Here is a 25,317-nt window from a genome sequence, read left to right as displayed (position 1 = left end):
AAGGTGAAAAAAATTTAAGATACAGATGTGGACTCATTACTGGATGTAATGAATTTTAGTATTTGGTCCAATTTACCTTAGGCTCTGATTTTTTGAAGAGGCAAGGAGTACAGAGATGCTTGGGGGTTCCACGCGTATCCAACGCCACGGGCACCTCTCCTAGGAGGAAACAGTACCGAAGGGGACGGGGTTGGTGGGTCCCGCTTGCACACGTTCTGTGGTTCCTACTTGATCTCTGAACATCCGTCTGTCTCTAAGATGTAATTATGCATCTCTACCTGCATCATGTCCCATCTATCCATACACATACACACACACACACATAATTTAATATGGTACACTTTGCATTTTTACATATTTACATATTTATTTTAAATATTTGCATATTTATCTGCAGTTAGACTTCCTTAGCTGTCAACATGCTCTTTTAAGAATCACCTACGTCCATCCGTGTTCATCGAGCTCATTCACTCTAGATGTATATAGGATTACTTTCCATTCTTTTCTAAAATGCCAAAATACGAGTCAGGATCTAGGTTTTGCCGTGCCACAGCAATGCTGGAGCCAACATTTGACTCCGAATAACACCGGCGCCCATGGGCTGAGGTTCGCAGAACCAGGAAGCCCCCGGTTGTGCTGTATGTCACTGACTGCTCTGCCGAGTGACTGTGCTACTTCGTCCTGCTACCAGCATCACATGAAAGTCTGTATTTCTCCTATACTTACAATATTGTCTGTACTAATGGGGATAAAAATTAATTTCATGTATCTTAAATTTTCCTATCTTATAGTAAGGTTCATATGATCTATGTCTTACGTGTTAATGTGAAGTGATTTTGATTGGCTATTTTCTTTTGTTCGTTTTTTAATCAGGGAATTTACTTGTTGCTTTATTCATTTGGAACTCGGTCTACTGTGGAAATAAATGGAAATCTCTATTGTACATTTAGACTCCTAAATGTGATAAAAAGCTAAAAGTAGTCTGCGTATTGTAGGTATGAGCTCACAACTGAACTTCTTTTGGTTTTCTGTTTTATTTAGGTTCTTCCGGTCAGAGTCCTCTGTTGGTGGTCTTAAGTGGGAACCACACTGAACAATCGAATTTTACAAGCAGGAGCAATCAGTTATACCTTCGCTGGTCCACTGATCACGCAACCAGTAAAAAAGGGTTCAAGATTCGGTATACAGGTTCGTAAGTGAAGCTTACCGTCAGCGCAAACATGTTTTTAATACAAGTGATCTGCAGTAAATAAAGAAAATGGAGATAGAAATTTGTAATGTAAACCTAAAATCCAAGGATGAGAATTAACTCCCATAGAAATAATATGATGGGAAATTACTCTGAGTAAGAGGTCTCTAACCTATACCAGAGAAAAGAAACCATTTGTTGATTAATATTTTAATAATGATTGCTAACATCATCAAGCTTCGAATTCACTTAGGGAAAATAAAGGCATTGCCTCTAAAAGATAAAGCAATGTGATATAAAGCTAAGTTTAAATTAGGGTTAATGCCAAGGAAACAAACAGGTAGAGATATTCCTACTGATACTAATTTTACAAGTGGTAATCTTGTACTATTAATAGTTTGTCTTTTTACTGATTATCTTTGTGTCTCTTCATATTTGTAGACTACGTATATGTACACACACGTATAAACACATACAAAAGTAATACATATTACAGATGTATATATTTCCTCATCACCATTTTCCTTTGTCCTTTCCTGTGTATTTCAATCATTCTCTGCCAGTGCTATTTGTACTAATTAAGGCAGCCAATGTGCTTATGTACTTTAGATCCTCTGTACATCTGTCAGTATGACACCTAATGTTTTACTGTCCTACAGAAAAAATAGATAACTTGAATTCCTCATGTATTTTAATTACTGACAAAAAAAAATCCACACTTTTCTAAGTATCTCACTCAATGATTTCCCACGGTGATAACTGAGTTGGTTTCCCCACGGAGGATGACCACCGGCTACGTTTAATTGAGCAGTGGCTTACCGGAGGGCCGGGAAGTCCTCTCTTGGTGTTTGACTTGGTCAGTGCTAAAGAGTGTCCTGAAGAGGAACAGCAAAAAGGGACAGTAGTTTAGAGGATAAGATTTCAGCTCTCTCTGGTGGGTAGACATCGTGGAACATTACAGAGTATCAAGGGTTTGAAAAGGCTTTAGAAGTGCAGACGGTGGGCATGAAATTCAGTCATTTTTTCTTGATAAAGTTTAATAAAACACACCCAGACCTTCAGGTCTCTTTCCTTCTCTCAAAGTAGTTATTCAAAATGCTTATTGACAAAGAGCTCAAAGTTGAAATTGTTTCCATTAGACTGAGTTAGGAGAGTATTAGGGCGATGATTGGATTTGTGTTCATCACATTCCTTGCTTTGAAAAATAAATATTGAGACCTTTAGAATTGTTTGAAGTTATTTCCAAGGTGCAAAAATGGACATTGCAGGGGAAATCATGGTGAACCTAACTGATTTCCTTCTGTCAGCAGCAAGTCACTTAGTAGCCTGGTGATGTGATTAAACCTTGAATTCTGCCTTTCAAGGTGCATTTTAATTCATTATAGAAAAGAAGATTCTCTTTGTTAAACTGTGTTGGGAGAGTAGGAAATTGGAGAATTTCAGAGAAAGCTGTAATTTTTTGTGGGGGGGGGGGAGTGGTCAGTGAATACCTCTATCTTTTAACAGGTTTTCATTTTAAATTTGGTGCTTCAGTGACCTCTGCTAGGAGTTCATCATGAGTGGTTTGATCACGGGGATGAGATGAGCATGTCTCCGATACGTAGTGGGGTGGGCGAGGGAACTCTGGCCTGTTGTCTGACCACACGCCGTATCTGACATCTCTGTTTGCCTCATGCATACGAAATACTGGTCATCCGAACATAGGATTGATACAACTGAGGAACATAATTTGAAAGCAAGAAATACGAAGCCAGGGCTGTCCAAAGGTGGTTCTAGTCAGTGCACTGTACTGTGCTAAGTGCATGCAGAGTTAATAATGGTCCTTCCATACTAAGTGAACCGCGTGAGCTTCCGTATGGGGACAGTTAAAGATAGAGGTGGGTCAGACATACATCCAGAAATTCCAGAGTCTCTGACTTGCCCAGTCTTCTCCCATAGTGGATGCCTCCCTGCTTTTCCAACGCTCTACCAGCAGTTTTGAGGTGGGCATCGGTCCTCTGTGTCTTACTATAGCCAAGAATTAAACAGGTGGGGCGCGTGCTCTGATCTGTCCCTTTTGTTCTCAGGGCTCTCTTTTCTCCCCTGGGCCCCTCTCTAGCTCTCTCATTCTAGGTGAGTTAGGAGAGAAGAGGTATCTTGAAAGCCCAGTGATAGGAAAGACATAGTAAATAGGAGAGAAAATGGACAATCATCAGACTGTACAGAGTTGGACAATCCCACACATTATATCCCTTAACAGACTAAACTGTGACAAAAATCATGGGTGACATGCAATGAATTATGTGGTCTCTTTGTCCCTTCAGGGCCGTTTCAGACTTAATCTTCTCTCTCCCTTTAGAGTAAGACCTACAGTCTGCTCCTTCTTCCTATAAATTATCTTTCTGTTTTGTTTTGGTTTTTGCCGTTGTTAGCCAAGGTGCCTGATTATACCCATTCCTTCCCTAAAATAAATATTTTCATTCATTCAAAACTTACAAAATTGGGTCTGGAATGAGGACATAAAAAAATGGCTTGGCCCGTGGGGCAGCGAATCAAAAGTTTCTCGCAATACTTAGTGAAATTTCACTTAAGAAATATCAGTCCATTAAAAAAAAATGAAATGGAATTTCCAAAGATCATCCAGCTGAAGATATTCTCTGAGGATGCTCCTTATAGCAGTATGGTTGACAACCCAGGCCAGACACTCAGACACTGCTTCTGGGCAATGCTATGATAGGGAGCCTTCAAAAAGTTTCTTCTGCATTTACTTCTAAGGACGGGTTCCACATTAAGCACTCAGACTTGTATGTGTGTTTGTCTACGGAGCCCCCATGGGGAGGTGGTACATTTAAACCTCATCTTTCCAAAGGAAACAGCATTTCTAGTCCTTCACAACTTTCTTTATTTTATTGTTTCAATTCATCTGAAGGGAGTTTATAGGAGCATTTGCTGCAATGAAACTGATCTTGTAAGAGTGAAATGAGTTTCTTTCTCTAAATGTGTAAATAAGACGCAGAGCTTTTAGTCGCCGGGATATTGTATTCTATGTAGGTGAGACTTACTCTAATAAACGCCTGTCCCCAATTTTAGAAAGTTCCTACATAGGCAATGACTAAAGCTATTGGAAGATTTGTGTTGACCTGCAGTAGTGCATTTTCTTCAGAGATTTTATTTAAATCCTATGTGTTAAAAAGAAGCTTCATATCTCCATTATGGTGCAACTCACAAGGCCCACTTAACAACAGTGACAAAGAAAGAGTTAATGGCTTTAACGACAAAATGTTCTATTTTTCTATTTTCTCCATATTAATAATGCTTTTCTTTTCCAATATTGAGCATTGTTTTGTTTCAAAGAAGGTGCTCAGAGCCGCACCTCCATGTTCTTATTCTGGGGGGCAGTCAGCTCACTTCAGTGGGTCGGCCTTAAGGGAAGGCGTGCGGGAATCCAGCGTGATTCTTCCGGGTATTTCTGTACAATGTTCAGGAAGTTGAGATCCTACTTCACACGGAGCAATAATTGCCCGTAGTCCAAACTTCAAAATAGGAGATTGGACCTTGGCTCTAGGCTTTTAGGATGTGTTTTGGTTTAGTTTTGTTTGGTTTTAGACTTTATTTTTTCAGAGCAGATTTAGGCTCATAGCAACATTGAGGAAAAGATCCAGAGAGTTCCCATGTATCCCCTCCCGCTGCAGATACAGCCCCCCCACCCCACCCCATCAACGTCCCCTCCAAATGGTGCATTTGTTGGCATCAGTGAGCCTGCATGGACTCGCCATCATCACCTGGAGCCTGGGGTCTACATCAGCGTGACTCTTGGTATCGTGTACTCTGTGGATTGGACACAGGGATAATGACATATACCCATTGTTACAGTATCACAGAGCAGCCTCACTGCCCTAAAACCCCTCGGTGCTCCACCCGTGCATCCCTCCCTATGACTCTTGGCGACCACTGATACTTTTAGGATCCCTATAGTGTCGCCTTTTCCGGAATCCCATACATACAGTTGGAATCACACAGTTGGCAGCCTTTCCAGACTGACTTCTTTCAGTTAGTAATAAGCACGTAAGTTTCCTCCATTTCTTTTCGTGGCTTGATGAGCCCCTTCTCTTTGGTGCCTAAGAATATGCCACTGTTCAGACGGGCCACTGTCCATCCATCACCCACTGAAGGGCGTCATGCTCACTTCAAGGTTGAGCGGCCATGAGGAGAGCTCCTGTAAACATTCACGTGCACGTTTTCTTCTTCTTGTGGACCTACATTTTTAAGTCTTTGAGCAAATACCAAGGACGCTGACTGCTGGATCGTAGGGTCAGAACATGTTTGTTTTATGAGAAATTGCCACTGTCTTCTAATGTGGCGACACCACATTGCATTCTCAGCGGCAGTGATCCGGAAGGCCCCGTGCCAGGCTGTGGTGTGTGGGGATACTTGTTAGAACACGTTGACATATTGGTGCTGATTTCCCACTCTTTAAACAAGAAAGATATTTCATTTATATCCCTTTAACCGAGGGAAACCCCCAGTCTCTCCCTGTTGATTTATTTATGTCTGGATGTGCTTGTGTGTCCGCAGCGCCCTACTGCAGCCTGACCCACACCCCGAAGAACGGCGGTGTTTTCAACAGGACCACAGGAGCACTGGGGAGTAAAGTGCATTATTTCTGCAAGCCTGGGCATCGGATGATCGGTCACAGCAACGCGACCTGCCGACAGAGTCCAGGAGGCATGTATCAGTGGGATTCCCTCGCTCCCCTCTGCCAGGGTAAGAAAGGTGCTTTTTCATCCCCAAACTTGAATTAAATTCATTGTTCTTATTTGAATCACATATTGAGAATTACTGCAGCGGCGGTGACGGAGGAAAGGTAAAGAAAAATTGGATGTGGGTTTATAGAAGTACAAATTAAACTTTCCACCGGCCACGCAAACATTTCTGACATTTACACTAGGCTCGATGTAGCTTTACAGCCTGCATTCAGAGGATGGTCGGATGCTCACTGGAAGCCGGGCGGTTCCCCTAATACTTACTTATATTTCATTTTGAAGGAAAAAATGTGTTATTCGATGTAGATTCAAAGGAATTTTTCTTGACAGTTGTATTAATTAAAAAATCAATTTACTAAAACCCCCTTTTCATAATTTAGATTAAAAACTCATTCTTTGAGCCATACGTCATATATTTCATTTTCCTTTGGTCATTTAAATCTAGGACTTGTTAAAGTTGATTTCAATATTTCATGCTTTTTTGGGAACTTTATCTGTCATATGCATAAAAATCAAATTTTCAAATAAGGCATTTTAATTTTAATTGAAGGCTTTGGAGTCATGAAATTTTCATAGTTTTGCCTTATCGGGATTTATATTCATAAGAAAATATATTGGTCTTTGAAAGCTAATTATGATTTATGAGTGGAGCCTCATATTGGTTTCCATTTTTCCTTTTTTCATAGGTATTAGATTTTCTGGTATTTCTCTCTGAGACAATAATGGATATTTATCACAGTGACTGTATGTGTCTTTAGCCACCAGAAGTCAATCAGACGCTTAGCTTGCATTATTTATGTTCCAGCTCTGGAAATTCTTTTTAAATATAAGACAAACATAAAGATCCCAAAGCTTCTTTCACTCAGAATGATGATTTCGTTCTTTACAAGAAGAAATAATTCTCATTTTCTTTTAATGTTCTGTTACTCTACGACATAGACTGTATCACTCAGAGAGTAGCTCTGGCAACTGTGTGTCCTGTGCCCTGGGGACAGAATGCCAATGGCAGTAATCATGACAAAATCCCAAAGTGGACAAGGGTGGGGTGCGGGGCTGAGGGGTCGGGCAGCGTTGGCAGAAATTCCAGAATCGGGATCTCTAGAGCCTGAGTCACAAAGGAGAGCTCAGGCGGAAGGTGCTCTCAGAACAGAAGATACTAGATGCAGGGGGAAAGACCCTGGGGTGACGGGAGGGACACGGGGAGCCCACAATCCGGGCACGTTCCGTGTGTCTTCCTGCTCCGGGAGGAATTCTGGAAACCCCGGCAGAGCTGGGGACACGGCTCGCTCCTTCCTACGAAAGGCTGAAAGGAACAAGACGAGGTCTGCAGGTGTTTCTCCGATACCTGTGCCCCCTCTCCCTCCTCTCCCATTCCCTCCCTTAGCAGAACTATTTAGGGCTGCAGTTAATGACTCAGAAACGTTGCACCAAAACCCAGGTCCTCAAGGAGCCCGTGCAGCATGGGCTGAGAATCCGAGCGAGTGTGATGCGTGTGTGTTTTGGTTGTGTTGTGTGTACCTGAGAATAACACAAGCACACAGCATACTTGGCATGGAAAATTAGGCTACCTTTCTTCAGATTTCTTCTGGGAGATAAAGACCCACAGAACTGTGTTCTCCAAAGATCGCATGCTCCAGAAGCACCCTCTTCCCACAACAAACCCGCCGTGTTCAACCCGTTTTGTTAACTGTTCTGAGAACCAGGCAGCCAATAGGACCGTGTGCTTTCTTTATAAACTATGACTTACAAAACCGGGAGGGCACTTGAGAATCACCTGGTTCAATTTGCTTGCTTTCCAGTATCTAGAACCGAAGCCTATAAAAGTTAAAGTGACTTACCAATAATCGCAAACACGTTGTCCCAGAATCCAGACCTTCTGCCCACACTTCTGTGTCTGTATCAAATTGTTTTTTCACCAAAAGGAATTTTCCTCCTAAAAAATCTTGTAGGCACCAACTATGGAGAGAATCTGTATTTTTGGTGTTTAAATTCATGTCCTGTGGAAAAAAGTCTTTCGTCTTTCCATCGTAGGTATTTACAATTTGTATAAAATAGCATTTTAGTTATAATAAGATACAAAATATTTTCATCATATACGAGGCTATAATAAAATTTACGGAGAGGGTGTACGCTATGCAATTCTTGACCTGGTGTTTTCATAGAGAGGCAGAGCGACATTAATCATGATGACGGTGTTTGTAGATCAGGTCATTGTTGTAGATGTAAAACCTAATGGCAAGCATTAAAGACCATCTACTTTGACTTCAACCCAAACTTACCTCTGAATTAGGCATGGCAGGTGGCCAGACATCTTCCCAACCCTTAAACCTCTGAAGGTCCAGTGGGAGCAACAGATTTCGGAGGCGGTGGATACAGTTCCGCGTGACGTTCAGTGACAGTAGGTACACGTTGAGTAGAAGTGGCAGAGAAGGTCAGGGATACTTTCGCCGTCGTGGGACACCGGGGCTAGAATCTGCGGGGGGGGGGGGTGATGAAAGACGGGCTTGCGGAGGACACGGGCCTCTCGTGGGAGACCTTAACTGCCAGTGTCGGTGGCTTCCGCCTCCCATCCTGTGACTGGTGCCCGTGTATCGACGAGCTGTGGGCTGTGATGGTGCCTTACATTTTAGAAAGATCTCTCCGAGGTACGGCCGATAGCGGGAACACAAGGGTACTTAGATGCTCAGGAGGGTGTGCTTGGTCCTTGAAAACACAGGGGACATAGGTCTGTGAGAAAACAGACACAGGACACACTAAGGAAGGAGCATCAGAAGCCCTTGTGACGGCTGTGGAGGGTCAGGACGGGAACGCGGTCGGTGAGGACGTTCACTTTAGTTTCCCGTGCTGGCAGGGTGACGGACAGCCCCACTGTGTGCGGGGAGAGGCTCCCGGGCCAGGCCGACGTGCGGCCCCCCAGGTCGCCGTGGGCAGGCTGTGTCCCGCAGCCGCTGGTGCTCAGAGAGGTCCTTGTCTCAGACTTCTCAGGGCGCCGCCGCAGAATGCGTTCAAGATATGGGGTGCGTCGTCATTTGTGTCTCGTGAGAAGAGATGCGCCCTTGTAGGTTCTGTAAGGACCAAATCCAGTGAATAAAGTTATGATTAAACAATGCGTGTGCCGGGACAGACTTCAAGCTGAATGCACCCCCCTCGCGCCCCCCCCCCCCAGAACGGGGCTCTCTGAGACGCGGGACCGCAGAGCACATGTGCTCCAAAGCGGTCGGTAAGTCCTGTAGTCCGTTGTCTCCGAGGCCTCGGGGGTCATTGGGAATTTCATTCCTGATGTCACGTGTTGAAATAGTCTAAGACTTTTAGCAAACTCAGAGATCACCGTAGTTATTTTAATTATTTCTATCTGAAAATAGAGGACTTGGAAATTGGAATGAATGAATGAATAAATAGATAAACACATTTCTCTTGAAGGCCCTGGCCGTCTAATACTGAACACTTTTGATGTGTAGTTAATATTTCAGTGTATTATGTAAGATTTCAGGGACCCTTCTTGAGCTGTGATTGTGTTTTCTCAGTGATTTTAGCACCGCTCCTTTCAATCTTACAGAAGAATGGTTACAAGTTATGCCTTTTCTAACTGCCCACACATTGTGTCCGTCTGCGGTCCCCAGGACACCCAGCCAGACACCCTGTCACCTATGGCATTTGGTAAATATTTCAAATGCAAAAACTTTATAAATCTATGAACCTTATGAGACACATATTTGAGAACGATTTTTTCTTTTTCTTTAAAAATGGTCATCATCTTCTGCCAGAATCTTTCAATTTCTCTTGTTTCCTTTGACTTTTTTTCTCTTGTTTTCATGGACTTTTTCCCAGCGGCGAGTCAGAAGCACAGAATTTTGAGAGAAACATAGGGGCTGATGGTAAGGGAGTCCTCATCTCTCTAAACTGGGGCATTTTGATGCCTCGCTCCCCGATTGTTGAGAGGACGGAAGAAACAACCTAGAATCGGTCTTCAAGACTTAAGCCTCAGCACTAGTGCCTCCTGTGAGGTCTGGAGGTGGCTTTGTGAGGCTTCCCCCAAACTTAGCAATGGGACTGTGGCTCCCAAGACGCAGAGCTTGTAATTAGCAGTTAGAAAATTCTGGGCGGGATTAAACAAACAGTCCGGTCATCTGTGCGTGAAAAACCTGCAGGAGGAGAGATGCAGCTACTGGTTTCAGGGAACTTCAGGTTGTTTTTCTCCCTTTGCTTGACCTTTTAAATTATTTTTCTCAGAAATCTGTATTGGTTCGTGTCCTCCCCGACAAAGCCAAGCGCATCTTCTGTCCTTCAGGCTTCATTTCCTGCCCTAAAGCAAGAAACTCTGCCAAGCCGCGGTTTCCATTATCAATACGCTGATCTCATTCATCTTGAAGAGACGCCTGAGTTAGAACCGAGATTTTCTCTATTATCTCAAAGACCCGGGTAAACCCGGGCAACACAGCGCGGGGCTTTCCACCTTCCCGTGTTGAAGAGACAGCAGCTCCCAGAAACCATCTGTCTTCTCTTTCTTTTTATAAAACGTCAATTTTATTGTAATTCTTATTGTTTGTCTCCAGGTTTTATTTAAATTCTAGTTAGTTAACACGTAGTGTGGCGTTAGTTTCACGAGTAGAATTTAGTGATGTGTCGTTTCACCCAGCGCGCGTCCCGAGGGCCGGCCTCGATGCCCACCCATCCCCCATCCCCCATCCCCCCGCCCTCCCCTCCAGCAACCCTCACTTGTTCTCTGTCCTTAGGAGTCTGTTTCCTGGTTTGCCCCCCCCCCCCTCTCTCTCTCTCTCTCTCTCAAACTTGGGTTCTCAGCCTCTGGTCATCTGTAGCTTCAGCCTGGTGCCGACACTGACCACTGTTTATGCTCTGCTTGCATTGTGCAGGCAAAGAAGAGAAGGAAACGTGGTCTTTCGTACAAATTACGTGACTAAGCTTCTGTTTATCAAGTCAGACCTTGAAGGCGGAGAGACCTGGAAGCCTAGAGGCGTGTAGATGCCTCAGAAAGCTGTAGCCGTGGATGTGAAGGTCATAGTGCAGCGGTGGGCGGCTGGACGAGGAAAATGGGGTGTGGGGCTCTTCGGGGAGTCAGGGGTGACCTGCGCGTCTCTCTCCTCACTCTTTAACCGGTATGGATTCCAGCGCTCAAAGGTGACGTCCCCAAGCAACACAAAGACTGACCCCCTGAGACGGGATTTGAACTCATGTGTTTCAGATGCAAAAATCTAGGTATTCCCACTGTATCCACTGTATCGTACATGTACCCCGTACACATTGTTGCTGCCTCCTGAAAGACCATCTTTTATTTAAAAATAACAACATTATAAAAAATTAGGAGGATATGTTTGGTGAGTTATTTTGTAAATTAAATGTGAGTTATTTTGTAAATTTTAATGACTTTTAAAGATTTTTGTAAATCTTGATAGCTTACTTATGAGCATAAAATGCATAGGTCATTATGACTCTTGGCTCGATTTTTTTCATATGCATCGTTATTTGCTTCTATGAAATGATCAAGCTTCTATGTGTCATGGCAATCATGTAAGGCTTCTAGAAATTTAAATTTTTTTTTAATTTATTTATTTGTTAGAGAGAGAGAGCGAGCGAGCACAGGCAGACAGAGTGGTAGGCAGAGGCAGAGGGAGAAGCAGGCTCCCCGCCGAGCAAGGAGCCCGATGTGGGACTCGATCCCAGGACGCTGAGATCATGACCCGAGCCGAAGGCAGCGGCTTAACCAACTGAGCCACCCAGGCGTCCCGGCTTCTAGAAATTTAATAAAATGTTTTTCAAAAATACCAAATCACATGTTACGTTACATAAGAAAATATGTATATATACGCATGTAGGTTGTGGTCATTATGCCCGCATATTCTAAGTTCTTAAGTATGAAGCCACATAGTTCATATGGCCAAAATCTGCCAATTACTGTGCATTTACCCCTGGTCTCTTCATGGGATTGAGTGATTCGATTTTGGATATTTCAGCCAATCTCTGAAATTTAGATGTGGATCCCGGCTGTCCCCAACATTCACTGACCGATGTGACACTGAGCAGGAAACTGGGTTTCTGTGAGGTTCAGCCTCCTCCTCTGGCCATGGGGACAGGAAGACCCCACTGCTGCCTTATTTGAAGGCATGAGTGAAAAATTTGACATGAAACCTTTACCATAGAACCTTGTACTAAGAGATGCCCAATAAAAAAGGACTCTTTCACGATACAAACATATTTCCATCCATGAGTGTTTTCAGTAAGTACCTGTCAACTTGCTTTCGTGCTGAAACTTTATGAACGTCCAATTAAAGTCAGTAATATTTAAGTAGCTAATCTGGTGATAGATTTCTCTTATTTTTCATGATAATTGAAATGAGGCAGCAGCAAACTTCTTCTGTACAGACCACGTAATAAATATTTTAGTCTTTATGAGTCACTTAGAGTTTCTGTCACATAGTCTTCATTTGTAAATTTTTCACAAGCCTTGCAGTTGCGCCATTTTTAGTTGGTGAGCTCTACGAAAACTTCTCTGGTGGTCTGGACCCTCGGGTCATGGTCTGCCGACCTCTGACCTAAATGATGTGGCAGGATCAGACCAGAATGAAGGTCTTAATTCAGCCAAGACCAGTTATCTTCTAGCGTTTGCAAACTATATCTCAAACATTTTATGGATCACATAGAATTATCCTCTATCATGTACAAAGACCAGCACATTTATTCACTGAATTAAAGAACGCATCTTCCCTGCTCATGCCTGGCACGTGCCGTCCCCCCACAGTTCCCTGTTTTCTGTCTGAGTCTGGGACGTGTTCATAAGAAAGCAGTAGTGAGTGCAAATGCACACATAGGGTAATTTTGTATAATAGTACTTGTTATATGAGGCTCTTAACTTTCCTGGGCCAGGAACTACCAAATACGCAAGCAGGATTTTTTCCTGAGAAACTCCAGAGTTGTACGGACGTGAGCACCTAATCGAGGTCAACCTCGCATTCAAGGAAATGCCTCTGATGTAGTTTTTGCACTTAACCCCGGGAAGTGCTTCTGACATGGGCTATTTCCCCAAACCAGCAGCGAGGACCACGTGGGTGCCCTCACACCTGGGGCATCGTGTTGGGGAGGGCCTGCCCTGGCAGCGGAGAGGGAAGAGACCATGCAGGACTTTCCACTCCAGCATGAGGCACCTTCGAAGTGATGGCTCCTGAACCAGTGAAAGGCAAAGAGGAGTGGAGATTGTAAAATGCACTGCGCGATGTTGAAGTTACTGACGGACATTGACGAGTAGGTCACGGTCTCTCATGAAAGAGCCGTGATGAGGTGACACGCTGCACCAGCAAAATCAACAGTGTGAAAGCGTCCGTCCCTGGAAGGGGGCAGAGCTGCCCAGGCAGGGAAGTGGACGGTGAGCCCATGCAGGGGTGCTGCCCGGGAGACCCCCAGGGGCTCACGGGGATAAGATTCAGGTTCCCAAGGCAGCTGGCTTTCTAAATTCTGTGAATAGAGAGAGCTGAAAAGTGGAAGCAGAGTCAACAGCTCAGAGAGGGGTGGTAAGTGCCGGAGAGTCTCGGGGTGACGGACAGGTCTTACCACAGACCACGGCACACGGAATGAGTGACCTTGCTGAGACTGAAGACAGGCAGGGGTGATTCGCATCCACGCACTCGTGCACCTGCTGTCTCTGCCTCGGCTGTGCCGTGCCAGTACACGGCGTCCGAAGTCACCTTTGCGCTGCTGCTCGTGACTTCCCCCCGGGCAAGCCACTTTCTGTCTCTAGGGGGACTTAGGGGCCCCTGGGTCCCAGAGCATCTTTTTGCATCCACATATCAGCACTTCCCACTTTGTTTTGTCCAGATGTCTGTCAAGTGCTTCTCAACTTCAAGAGTTGAGAAGACAAGAGTCACCAGGAGTTCCTGTTAAAGAGGGAGACCCTAACTTCCAGCCTCCCTGTTCTCTGGTTCTCTGGTTCCGAATGAGCAGGTCCTACAGAGTCTGGAACCTGCAGTTTCAGGAACATGCCAGATGACGTTGGTGCAGGGATCTGAAGACCGCGTGTTACAAATACCCGTTCTAAAGAGAGGTGCTTTATATTGGAATCCTCAGCATTTTGCATAATCCCGGATCATAATTGTCATTGATCCAAACTTATGGATAAATAAATATGGTCTCACCGTCCCATCGATTGCCTTCCTTAATAAGATTTCTATCATACATGCTGTTGTTGGGTGAAGCCCAGCTCAAAATTAGGGCACTGGTGATGCTATCTTCAGCTTTCAAATACAGCAATAAAGAGGTTATAGGCATAGCTTCTACAAATCAGAGCATCTGTGTGCATGGCAGATGTAGGCTGTAGTGTTCTGTGATTAGGTGTGTGATGCTAGACAGTGGGATTTCAGGGGTCTTATGCCACATGGTATTATGGCCTGAAATCCCCCCCCCCAAAAAAAAGATATATTGGAGTATTAATCCCCAGTGCCTTCTGATGTGACCAAACTTGATAGAGGGTGTTCACAGAGGTAAGCAAGTTAGAGTGAGGTCATTAGGGTGGGCTCTTAATCCAATATGACTGTTGTCCTTTAAGAAGAGGAGATTGGGACAGAGGGAAGACCGTGGGAAAAGACATAAGTAGAAGATGGCTGCATGCAAGCCAAGGGGACTGGCCTGGAGTAGGAGCTTCCTCATGCCCCTCAGAAGGAGCCAATGCTTACCACACCTTGGCCTCCAGCTCTGCCCTCTGGAACCTTGACGTCGTACATTTCTGTTATTTAATCCCCCAAGAGCAGGACACTCCATTAGGGCAGCCCGAGGAAACCCACAGGCATGGCCACTTCTCACTCCCTAAACACCCCCTCCCCTTCCTTTTTCATTCCACAACCCCTCAGACGCTGGCTCCTCCCACCCTTCAAGTCTATACTTCAAACCTGTCAATTCCACCCTCTGTCCCTTTTCTTTTACTATAAAAAAAAGAAATAGAAAGTCACGCTCTTCAGAAAGTTGCGCCCAGAGTGACATGATGTGGGTTGAAACGGAAGAACCTCGGGGCTCACTACAACTGGAGATGAAATGTCAGATTCTTGGCCGTCTCTCTCCCCCACACCTGCCTTTCTGATCCCAGTCAAAACTAGGGCACTGTTAGAGAGAGACTCACAGAGGAAACCCTTGAGGTCATTCCAGTAGTTCTTCAATTTGACCTGAAAAATTCTGGGCACGCGTACATAAGGACCCCCAGGAACTGTGTTCTCCAAATGCATTTTGGCCGCGGCAAAGAAAGTTGGCTGACCATTCTCTAGTTCATTGTAATGCATTTTTCTTTAAAGTAAGGCATTCTTGGCTTATGAATTTATGCTATGATTGATTTTCTAATGTTAAAAAGCTCATTCTTAGCTTCTCCTTTTTAGGGAGTTGTAATTAACTGTCAAATACCCTTTGTTGATTTTAGTGCAGGGTGTTTGTTTTAGGGATTAGTTTGATATATTCCCTGGTTCCATATTCCTAGTTGGGTCAGATTAATAGAGAACATTATTAAATTGGACTTGTCTATGGAAAAGCTTAGAAGCAAACTCTCTCACCTCTAATTATAACAGCTTGGATTTGCAGGAACAGACTCAGCAAAACTTGATCTCGGTTTTGCAGACATAGGATGGGGAAGGGTGGGTCTTTGATGCACCAAGTCCTTGACTCTGAAATTCACTTGGTTTCTTGACTTTGCTGCTAGGTATCATTGGTAATTTTCTTTTAAAAATAATATATAAGAGCATTGGCCAAGGAATGCATCGTCTTGAGAGTAATTACTGTGCCAATTTCTAATAGACTATTAGCTCACCCAACAGCATATCATTTGGTGGAGTAGTTAACTTCCAAATGTCATGTGAAGAAATCAAATGAAAGGGAAACTGGACCCCATGATCTTGTGCAGATGGTGCTGTATTTTGAGTTAGTTGCTGCCTCCATGATAGAGCACATCTGACAAGCAATTATAAATATAAGAAATAGCATATTTGCAACGAACCCCATGTAGGAGACTCGGATAGAGGTGGTTTTGGTATCATCTGCATCTGTGCCCACAATACGACTGAATGCACGTGAGCGTTCATTCTGTAGGGAGATGTAGCTGCTCAGACAGGGAAGGGGGCACTGTCAGTTTTTTTTTTTTAATTATTATTCCTAAATTTGGATTTTTGAGAAATCATACCAACTCCCATAGACGATTATTGTTGTGCATTTAGCCTGATTATTTTCAGAAATTTGTTAGAAATATATTTTAATGATCTTCACACAGGAAATTACAGACATACACGCATCTGTTTGTCTGTGTACGTCAGCACTATTGATTATGAATGGGAATCACCTCATGATGGGTTACTCTGTACCTCTCAGGATGAAAACAGTGGGGATACTCTGTTATGAATCCTGCAAGTCTTGGAGAGACTTATGGTTTTCTCGAAGGTCTTATCATTTTCTATAGTGAGTAAGCATTATGTTAGGCAGCAAAGTGAGAGATTTTTTTTGAAGCCAATGGCATAAAAGAAATGGGAAAGCCATTTTCAAATTATGAAAAGCTGGAGATGTTAGTGACACAGACCCTGATATTTTCTTCCTGGAAAGAAATATTGGGAAAAAGGGATTCCCAAATATTTTGTGTTATTTATCACAGTGATAAAGGCCATTGCACTGCAGTTGAAGGAGCATAAACTTCAGAGTGAGACACTTGACACGGGGGGCTGGCCTGGCTCCCAAACACTGAACTTTGAGTAAGTTATTACTATGTTTGGACATCAAAGTCCCCACTTAAAATGAAGATAATAACATGGACACGATTTCTTAGTCTGAGGATTCAATGAGATTATTTAGGTAGTTCCTTAATCTATGGAATGAAGGAGAAAAAGCATACAAAGTGATATAAAAATATGATCAAACACTGGCTTTTCATATGATTATATAATTATTGAAACAATATGTTTATTGTAGTATATTTGTTGTATGTCATATTTATTGAATTAACAAAATGATAATGTATTATGATGTAATACAAAGTGAAGAATGTTGGTTGACATTTTTACATTAATATTATTAAAGTGAGGTTATGAACTAGTTCTCTTCACTGTAGTAATAGTATTTAATAAAATCTGTAATAGAACATTGTTAGTATATTGTATACATGCACATTGCAAATATAATTTAGTATATGTATTTACACATATAAGAGAGGATGTTTACATTAATCTTAAAGTGATATATTGAGCTTTAAATTCTGAGTCTCAATTTACTCTTCAATATTTGTGTGAACCTGTAAAAACTTCATGCAGTGTCTCTGGGTTTCGATTTCACTTGGAAAATAAGGATTGCTTCAATGACCTACATTATCTCTTTCAAACTGAAAGATCAGTGAGCACAAGAGGAAGCCTGGGTGATCTATAGAACATAGCTAGCCTTAGAATGGGGGGTCACTGAGGTCAAAAGATGGGAATTTGAGGGGGCACAGGGGCTGAAGGGATTGGGCAAAAATTCTCCCAACTTGAAGATGAGAATAATGATGTCTCTTTTCTTATATGTGCTCAAGAAGGGGAAATACTGTTGCTGTACACCTTGTTTGCTGATTGACTAGCTGAGGCTTGAACAGATCTTGTAGAGAAGGACAGGGTCCATCCATTCCTTGGATGATTTTTATTGTGCTCTTTCTGTGCTGGGCACCAGACTTACCACTGGACACACAGTGAGCGCGAAAGGAGAAATTGAAAGAGATGAGATAAATTAGTCAACCTCTGAAAAACTTCGTGGATTTTTGTTGGTCTGTTCCTCTTTGCTAATGACGAATGACACCCCAAATCGTCCCAGGTGGAATCTCTTCCTGGGGTTGACAACAGAAACTGAAGGTAATGATTTCACGTCAACTCTAAGTGACTGGCTCTTCATTCCAGGAATTGGTGGTGCCAGAGGCATTTGGGGGAAATGAATGTGAATGTGAGTTTCCGGTTGTGCAGCTCAGTTTTCTGTTCTCTCTGGGATCCTCCATTACCAAACAGTTATCAGAGTGGTACTGTCCTCCCCTTTATCGTGGAAACTGAAGTCAAAGGACTCTGCTGGAATTATGATCAGATTTCCATCCATATGCAATCTACAGAACCGTAGGACAGACACCAGGGGGTCCTATTCAAAACAAAACAAAACAAAACTGATGCTTATTGTTTTACTAAAGCTACTGTGTTCTTGGATGTTTTTAGTTGAACTTCTCCAGAAATTAGAACAAAATAATAGGAGAGGGCCACAATTAACCAAGGACTAGAGTGCCCCAGAGACTACCTTATAAGGTTAGTTGATTCGTTTATAACCCACCTACTTACAGAATAACTGCCCTGGCTGCGTACTTGGTTCAATTCACTATGGAAAAGTCAACAAAACCTGAATTTAAATTTTAGATTTGTCACTGATTCATTATATCTTTTTTATGTGTCACCTCATTCTCCCTCTAACCAAGGCTGAGCTTCAAGTGAACCACAAGTCTGGATTGTCATGGAATTGTTTATTGGAATATATTCAAATTCCAGTTTTTAAGTAATTGGTAGTTTCTAAACATTAGGATGCTTCATTTCATTACCTGTTGTAGTAGTGCCATTAATGAAAATGAAGTTTAAGCACCAAGAGCTGTATGGGAGAGTTAGAACCAGGAGCCCTTGGAAAAAGAGGCAATTTTCTACAATCCAATGCATTTTGCATTGCCTATGGCCAATTTTAGTAATCAGCCTTCAAGAATATGGTTAGGAAATCTGCATAATATTATTAAAATTTAATTTAAATTGCTGAGCAGTCATTTGCCAATGTTCACATAGTTCATTTAGTGTTGGAGGAAACAATTTGGTCAGGTAGCGGGTGATAACCTCTAAACCCGTAGAAACTATAATCTTCCATCATTTTCCTTTATGGTTGTCCCTCAGACTCATTTTATTATCTCTCTTGCTTTCCTACTATTACCAAGGCATCTAGTTTCTCAGCTTTATTAATACTTGTGATTTATTGATGAGTTTTAGTCTACTCTTGATTTTCCTTTCATGTTTTGAAAAAAACCCTTATGAGATATTTTGTAGGCTATCTATCTATCTATCATCTATCAACATCTTTCTCCATTTATCACTTATATCCATATATCTATATATCTGTCTATATTTCTCTTTTTCTTTTTTCCTATGAAATGGTAAACACGCTATTTGCTTGGTTTATGAACTGAGAAATTCCAAGCTGGTTACCTCTTTGGATGTGCTAGGGAAATTCTTCTGGCCCTAGACACATTGATTTATTTACTCTCCCATTAAATAAAAGGTTAGTGTATGTCACTGGAGGGAAAAAAAAACCATGAGCAGACATCTATAGTAATGTTTTCTAGCACAGATACAGTAGAGTTTTGTTTTTAAGGTTTTGTTCTTACCTTTTTGCCCTTCTACATGCTTATATCCTGGGCATAAAAGAAAAAAAAAAAAAGAAAGAGAGAGAAAAAAAGTTTTTTGGTCCTTGATTCTGAGATGAAGACCGTAATTTGCCTGTAGTGCCTACTTTATTGAGATTTTAAATTAGCAATTGCTTAAATTCATGTTGGATATTTCTAAGGAATTGTAATTAAATTTTCTGAAAGAACTAATAAAGCTTTTCTTACAGAAACGCGGGATGGTTTTGAATTTCCAACAGTGGGAAAGGAAGGGTGACATCTTGCTCTGAGCTCGCTCTTTCCTTAGCTATGCCCTGTTGCTCCTAACAGCCTTCCCTGTTTACATCCCAGGTTAATTTCTTCTTTAATTCCCGTGTTTTTCAAAAACTTTTTAAATAAAGCATAGCCAAAATCTCAGGTCGGCAGTTTTGAGAATGTATTAGTCCACACGGCATTAACTGTGTCTTTCCGGAGGCAACTCGGTCTCTCTCTGCCAATCCATCTCTCACTTGTGAAGGGATGGGACAACCGACCGTGCTGACTGATTCGTTTGCAGCCACGGTTAACATTCCCTAACTAACCTTACCCGATGGCCAGGCAACCACGGGGGAGATTTTACTATCTTACTGGCAGGTGGTGAATCCCAAACTGAGATCCGTGAAGTGAATTGTCCATGATCAGAACCAGCACGTGTGTCTGTGTTGATTAGTGTTACAACATGGCTATGCTCTCATGACCCTCCCGCTCACCAGACTAGAGAAAGCTGGCCCCCAAAATACCGACTCCCATGAAAACGAGCCCTAAGTGGTTTCCTCTGATGCCAGATTGAAAGCTTGGTAAGGTCACTTGCAAACGTGGGAGACGGTGCTGTGGTGCACTGGCAGGAGGTGGTCAGACTTGGCTTGTAACACACCTGAATGGTGCTTTCCTTTCCTTTCCTTTCCCTCTGTATGGACTTGCTTTCCGTTGCGTGAAATTTTGTTTTATGTTCCTGAGAAACGATCCCCCCTTTATGGTTCTTTATAACATTTGCGCCTGTGGCTTCCTACAGGATTCTAGAAGCAGGTGGACAGAAGTCACTTATTTTTCTATAGCCTGGTGTAAGCTGTAAGGCGTGGGTTTGCCCCCAAGACAGCCTTGCTTGCCAAGCCAGAGCCTTTCCTGATAATTAGCCATTTATACGCTGAGCTACTGGGTCACCTTCCTTCCATAGCTTTTTTTGTTTGTTTGCTTCATATCAGTAAGTGCTTTTTTCCTTCCTTCCTTGTGCCATGGGGTGCTAAATATGTTCAAGAGATTTAGAACAGCTCAAGATAGTTCTCCGCTGAGTCCTGCTATCCTGCATTTCCCAGTTCATTTCTCAGTTCTGTCTATTTATTTATTTATTTACTTACTTACTTATTTATTTTTTTTATCTTTGTCCATCTGTTTGCTTTCAAGGTCTGCAAATACAAGGCATTCCTTCCCTCTGTCCGTCCTCATTTTCAGAAACGCTTCTTTGTCCTTCAAAACGAAGGGAAGGATATTTTTGATGCTAGCACTGCTCTTTCTTAAGTGTCTGCCATCGCCCCTGTCCCCGGGGAATGGAGCAGGACAGCGTCACGTGTTAAGTCCCAGGGCCTCTCGACGATTCTAATAGTTTACCTGCTCTTACCATCATGGTCTGTCTCAGCCTCCAGCACCGTGTCAATGGCATATTGGGTTCTGGCGAAGTAAGCAGCAAGCGGGTGCTACTTTGTATCCAGTTATGCTGAGAAGTACTTGGGAAATCAGAGAAGACAGGGAGAATTAAAATAATAATAATAATAATAATAATAAAGGGTTCAAAATATGACCATCAGTGCTCAAACTCAATGTGGCCTTTATATTTTCAAAATTATATTTTGAAAATATATTTCTAACAATTTTTGCATATGATTATTCATTGCTAGTGGTCTGACGCAAGATAGAAAACGTGACTGCAGTGAAATACAGCAGGTGGCCCCTCGGAGACAATAGAACCATCACTGAGAGGCATGATTTGGTCTCAACCACTCTGAGATCCCAGCCCCAACACAGCCATTGGCTGGTTATCAAATCCGGCCAATGCTCACTTCGCCGTCAGGGTTCTCTAGGGGAGCAGGGCGGACAGGACGCAGATAGATATCCTTCACAGGGGTTTCATGGAGGCATTGGCTAACCAATGGTGGTTATGATGGTGGAGGCAAAGAACCCAGGATCTGCAAGTTGGAGAACCAGGAAAACCTGGGGTGTAATTCAGCCCAGTAGGAAGACCTAAAACCAAGGAAAACAGTGGAGGTTGGAGGGAGGGCAGTGGGGTTTAAGTCTTGGTCAGAATCCGAAGGCGGGAGGACCCAGAGGGCCGCTGTCCCAGGGCAGGAGAAGGCAGGTGTCCCGGCTTTAGCAAAGAGAGCAGATTCACTCTTCCTCTGCCTTTTCCTTCCGTTCAGGGCCTCGGGAGTGGGTGATGCCGGATACTGTCCTGAAGCAGGAGATGCTGTGGTCTGAAGTTAGAGATCTCTTACTGATGTCATCCATCTCTACCACCTCACTGTGCTTGGGCTCATCTGCATCCTGTACTCAGTGCTGTTTTTTTTTCTTTAAAGATTTTATTTATTTATTTGAGAGAGAGAGTGTGTGTGTGCAGGAGCCAGGGGAGGGGCAAAGGGAGAGAGAGAAGCAGACTCTCCACTGAGCAGGGAGCCCAATGTGGAACTTGATCCCAGGACCCGGAGATCATGACCTGAGCCGAAGGCAGACACTTCACCGACTGAGGGACTGGGTGCCCCCTGTGCTCAGCTTTTAGTGTATCTGGTTCTGTACTAGTTCTCTTGGGGAGACAGCGATGGCTGCTAGCACGGCCAGCACTAAACCTCACGTCTCCACTCTCAGCCCAGAATCGCCTGGTCTCTGCTGACGGGAGCATACCTCTGAGCGGTTAACCGTCCTTGGTTTCCTCGGTCCCCAAGATGGAAGGAAAAATATTCTTCCAAACCTGTTTTGTTTTTAGTTGACTCTGTAGCGTTGGAGGAATGCCTTCCTTTTTATTAAATCTGAAGAAAGATTATTTTTATGAGGCAATAATAAAATTGGCCATTTGCTTAGAGTCTAATGTGTACCAGAGGTTTTGCTCTGTGCGTTAGATTATACGTGCATTCTACCAAGGTTACCTTGGTGAGGAGGCGTGATGATTCTTATTTTACAGATAAGGAATCAAAAGCTCCTATGAATTAGGTAAATTTTCTGAGTCATAAGTAAACAACACACTCAGACTTCCCTATCTCTGAACGCATGTTCTCAAATATTCTGTCCTTTTTCCTATAGACTTTTAATGAGAAGTCATTATGAAATCATCACACAAAGCTTTAACTCCACTTTTGTATGCAGACTTGTGATAATGTGCCCTCACCAACACACGTGGTTGGCTGACAGGCATGAACCAAAGAGACAACTCAGGCAACACAGGACACCTAGGTTTGCTTTGTGTTCCGAAAATATGCCCCCAAACCTAGCAATATTCAGCTTGCACTGAAAGGTTTCCCGGACTTACTGCCTGAAATGAAAGTTAATGGTAGATGGGTGCCATCTTCTCCTTATAATCTCATTGTGTCCCATTTCCCAACACACTGAAGATGGTGGTGACATTTCATTTAGAAATGTTGATTGATACTTTTTAATGCAGGAATTCTTGAGCCATATTTTACCCCTTGTTAAATATTGTTTTAAAGGTGAATTTATTTATTCATTTTGTGTATCACCCGTGTCTCTGCTTAAAATCACTGGTTGTATGGAACGAGTCGATGGAGAAAGTTATGATCAAATAACTCTTAATCAAACTCGAAACTCGAGATGCCTGTATGCCAGCTTGCAGCTCCGTGCTTGTAAGCTCGTATGGCTGAGGATGTGATCTCCTCTCATCCAGCAACAAAGGTACCCAAGGATCCCTGATTAAACCCAGTGCTGTCCCTGCCTGGTGTGGGTCACATAGGAGGTCCTGACGAAACTGCTGGGATGGTCAAGGGTGTATTACAGAGACACTCTCCAGCTGAAATAGACTCAAATGCCATTCTTGGCTGGCGGTCCTCATCAAGCCTGTCATGAAAAAGTCATCATGTGTTTGCTTGAGTGATTACTGGAATGTCCAGAGTTCGAAGATCCCAGCCAAACAAAAACGGCATTTTCCCCAGGAAAGCTAAAGAGGTGCTTGACCATTGGAAGCTACTGGAGACCTGCCCCCCAGTGCAAGATTACAGAAACTACTAACAGCTATGCAGACATTTCACAGTATTTTAAATTATTTATTAAATAAAGTAATTTTATATTGACTTTTAAAAATCCAGTAGTAGAGTTTTAGGAGTCAGAGACCATGCTGGCCACTCTGCCGTGCCTAGAGCTCGTCCCAGGGGAGTTCCTAAATGTGCCTATAAGGGGAGTTAGAGGTCTGCTTTTACTTTCCTCTTCCATATTTCATGTAGTAATAATTTAGGAAAAGATACTTGGCAACAGTGTGACAGGAGGAAGTAGATGGCATGGCAGGCACATTTCTCTTGAATATGATAAGGATGCTTTTGGGTGGGATTGTAAACTTTTAGAGGTGAGACTATACGGATGACCTAGGAAAGCTTCCTCATTTACAGGTGAGAGTTCTTAAGCCAAGACAGAATAACTATTAAAATATTTTCCTTGGGGCATTTGGATGGCTCAGTGGGTTAAACATCTGCCTTCAGCTCAGGTCATGATCTCAGGGTCCTGGGATCGAGCCCTGCCTTGGATTCCTTGCTCAGCGGGGAGCCTGCTTGTCCCACTGCCCCTCACTCTGCTCATGCTTTCTCTCTCTCTCTCTCTCAAATAAATAAAAATCTTAAAAGTATATTTAAAAGTATTTTCCAAATTAAACAGATTTCAGGACAGAAATGAATAGCCACTGAAGCCACGAATATCATTGTTTACACCAATGCTCCAGTCTTGCGTCTCAGCAGGGGTCAATTCCGCTCCGACACACTTCAGGCTTAGATGTCGCTTGAGGTTTTATTTCTAAAGGAATCTTCTTGCAAAAGAAAAGCATGACTCTGACCAGGTATCCTAAATACCTATGACATTCAGGAAGAAAATGACTTTAAATGATCAATTCACTCTTTTAATTTTAAGTATCTAACTAGGGTTCTGCTCAAAATGAGGAAAAATGTAGAGATGTTGTGTCCATTTAGCTCAGGAACATTTTCTACTATTTGAAATAGAATTAAATTATTGGCAGAAAATTCTTGTTTTAGAAAGAAGAATCAGTGCTGATTGAATCATTAAACTGTTAATTATTATTCCTTCCTTCCCAGTTCTGCTTTGTATTTATTAACGTGTACATCATATTGGAAAGGACACTGACTGACATGACAGGTGACCTGGAATCTATCTTTTCCAATGTAACAAAAGGAGTCACTTTTAAAATTCCCATTGAAAGTTATATTAGAATGCTAAGTAGTTACGTGATTATTGAGGGCTTGTTGGCTCTTTTTCAAGAAAGATGAGGCATTTATCTACCTATTTCCTGTCATTTCCCACTAACTAACCACCAATGTTACTTTCAGTGCTTAACTTGGACTGTAGCACCATGATCTGTAAAATGTGAATAATAATGTTTCGCCTTCCCCAAATGATATGATAATTTTATAACTCAAATTAAATAATTCATAGGATAAGAATATATATATATATATACATATATATGCATATATATATATATGTTTATTTACAATATATATACTTCTGATAAAACTTTAAAGTAGAACCAAACATAAATTTATGAAGTTGTCTTTGCAGGAAAAATCAATTCTCCAGATATCTGAGGAATGGTATTCTGTTTTCTTTTAGAAGGTCTGCATCTATAATGTGCTGATATGTTTTATTCTTCCAACAAATTAGTTCCATGGTACATGCTTTAATAAGTCATGAGTCAGTAAATAAACAGTGACAAGTCTCTTCACCAGAAAGACCGAGTGAAAAAT

General features: G+C 42.5%; 1 protein-coding gene across 1 annotated transcript in view; it reads left to right on the top strand.

Moving 5' to 3' along the window:
- Positions 1-25,317, top strand: part of CSMD1 (CUB and Sushi multiple domains 1) — a gene marked incomplete at both ends in the record, with an annotated part of 1,981,616 nt that overhangs the window by 1,852,238 nt on the left and 104,061 nt on the right. Inside the window, 2 exons of the mRNA XM_080796866.1 lie at positions 1,042-1,188; positions 5,744-5,932. Of these exons, the coding sequence (XP_080652992.1) occupies positions 1,042-1,188; positions 5,744-5,932 (336 nt within the window). The remainder of the gene's footprint in view (positions 1-1,041; positions 1,189-5,743; positions 5,933-25,317) is intronic.

The sequence above is a fragment of the Martes martes genome, assembly GCF_963455335.1.
Source record: "Martes martes genome assembly, chromosome: 2".
NCBI classification, from domain to species: domain Eukaryota; kingdom Metazoa; phylum Chordata; class Mammalia; order Carnivora; family Mustelidae; genus Martes; species Martes martes.
The sequence above is the reverse complement of the archived record's forward strand: the minus strand, read 5'-3'. Positions and strand labels throughout refer to the sequence as shown.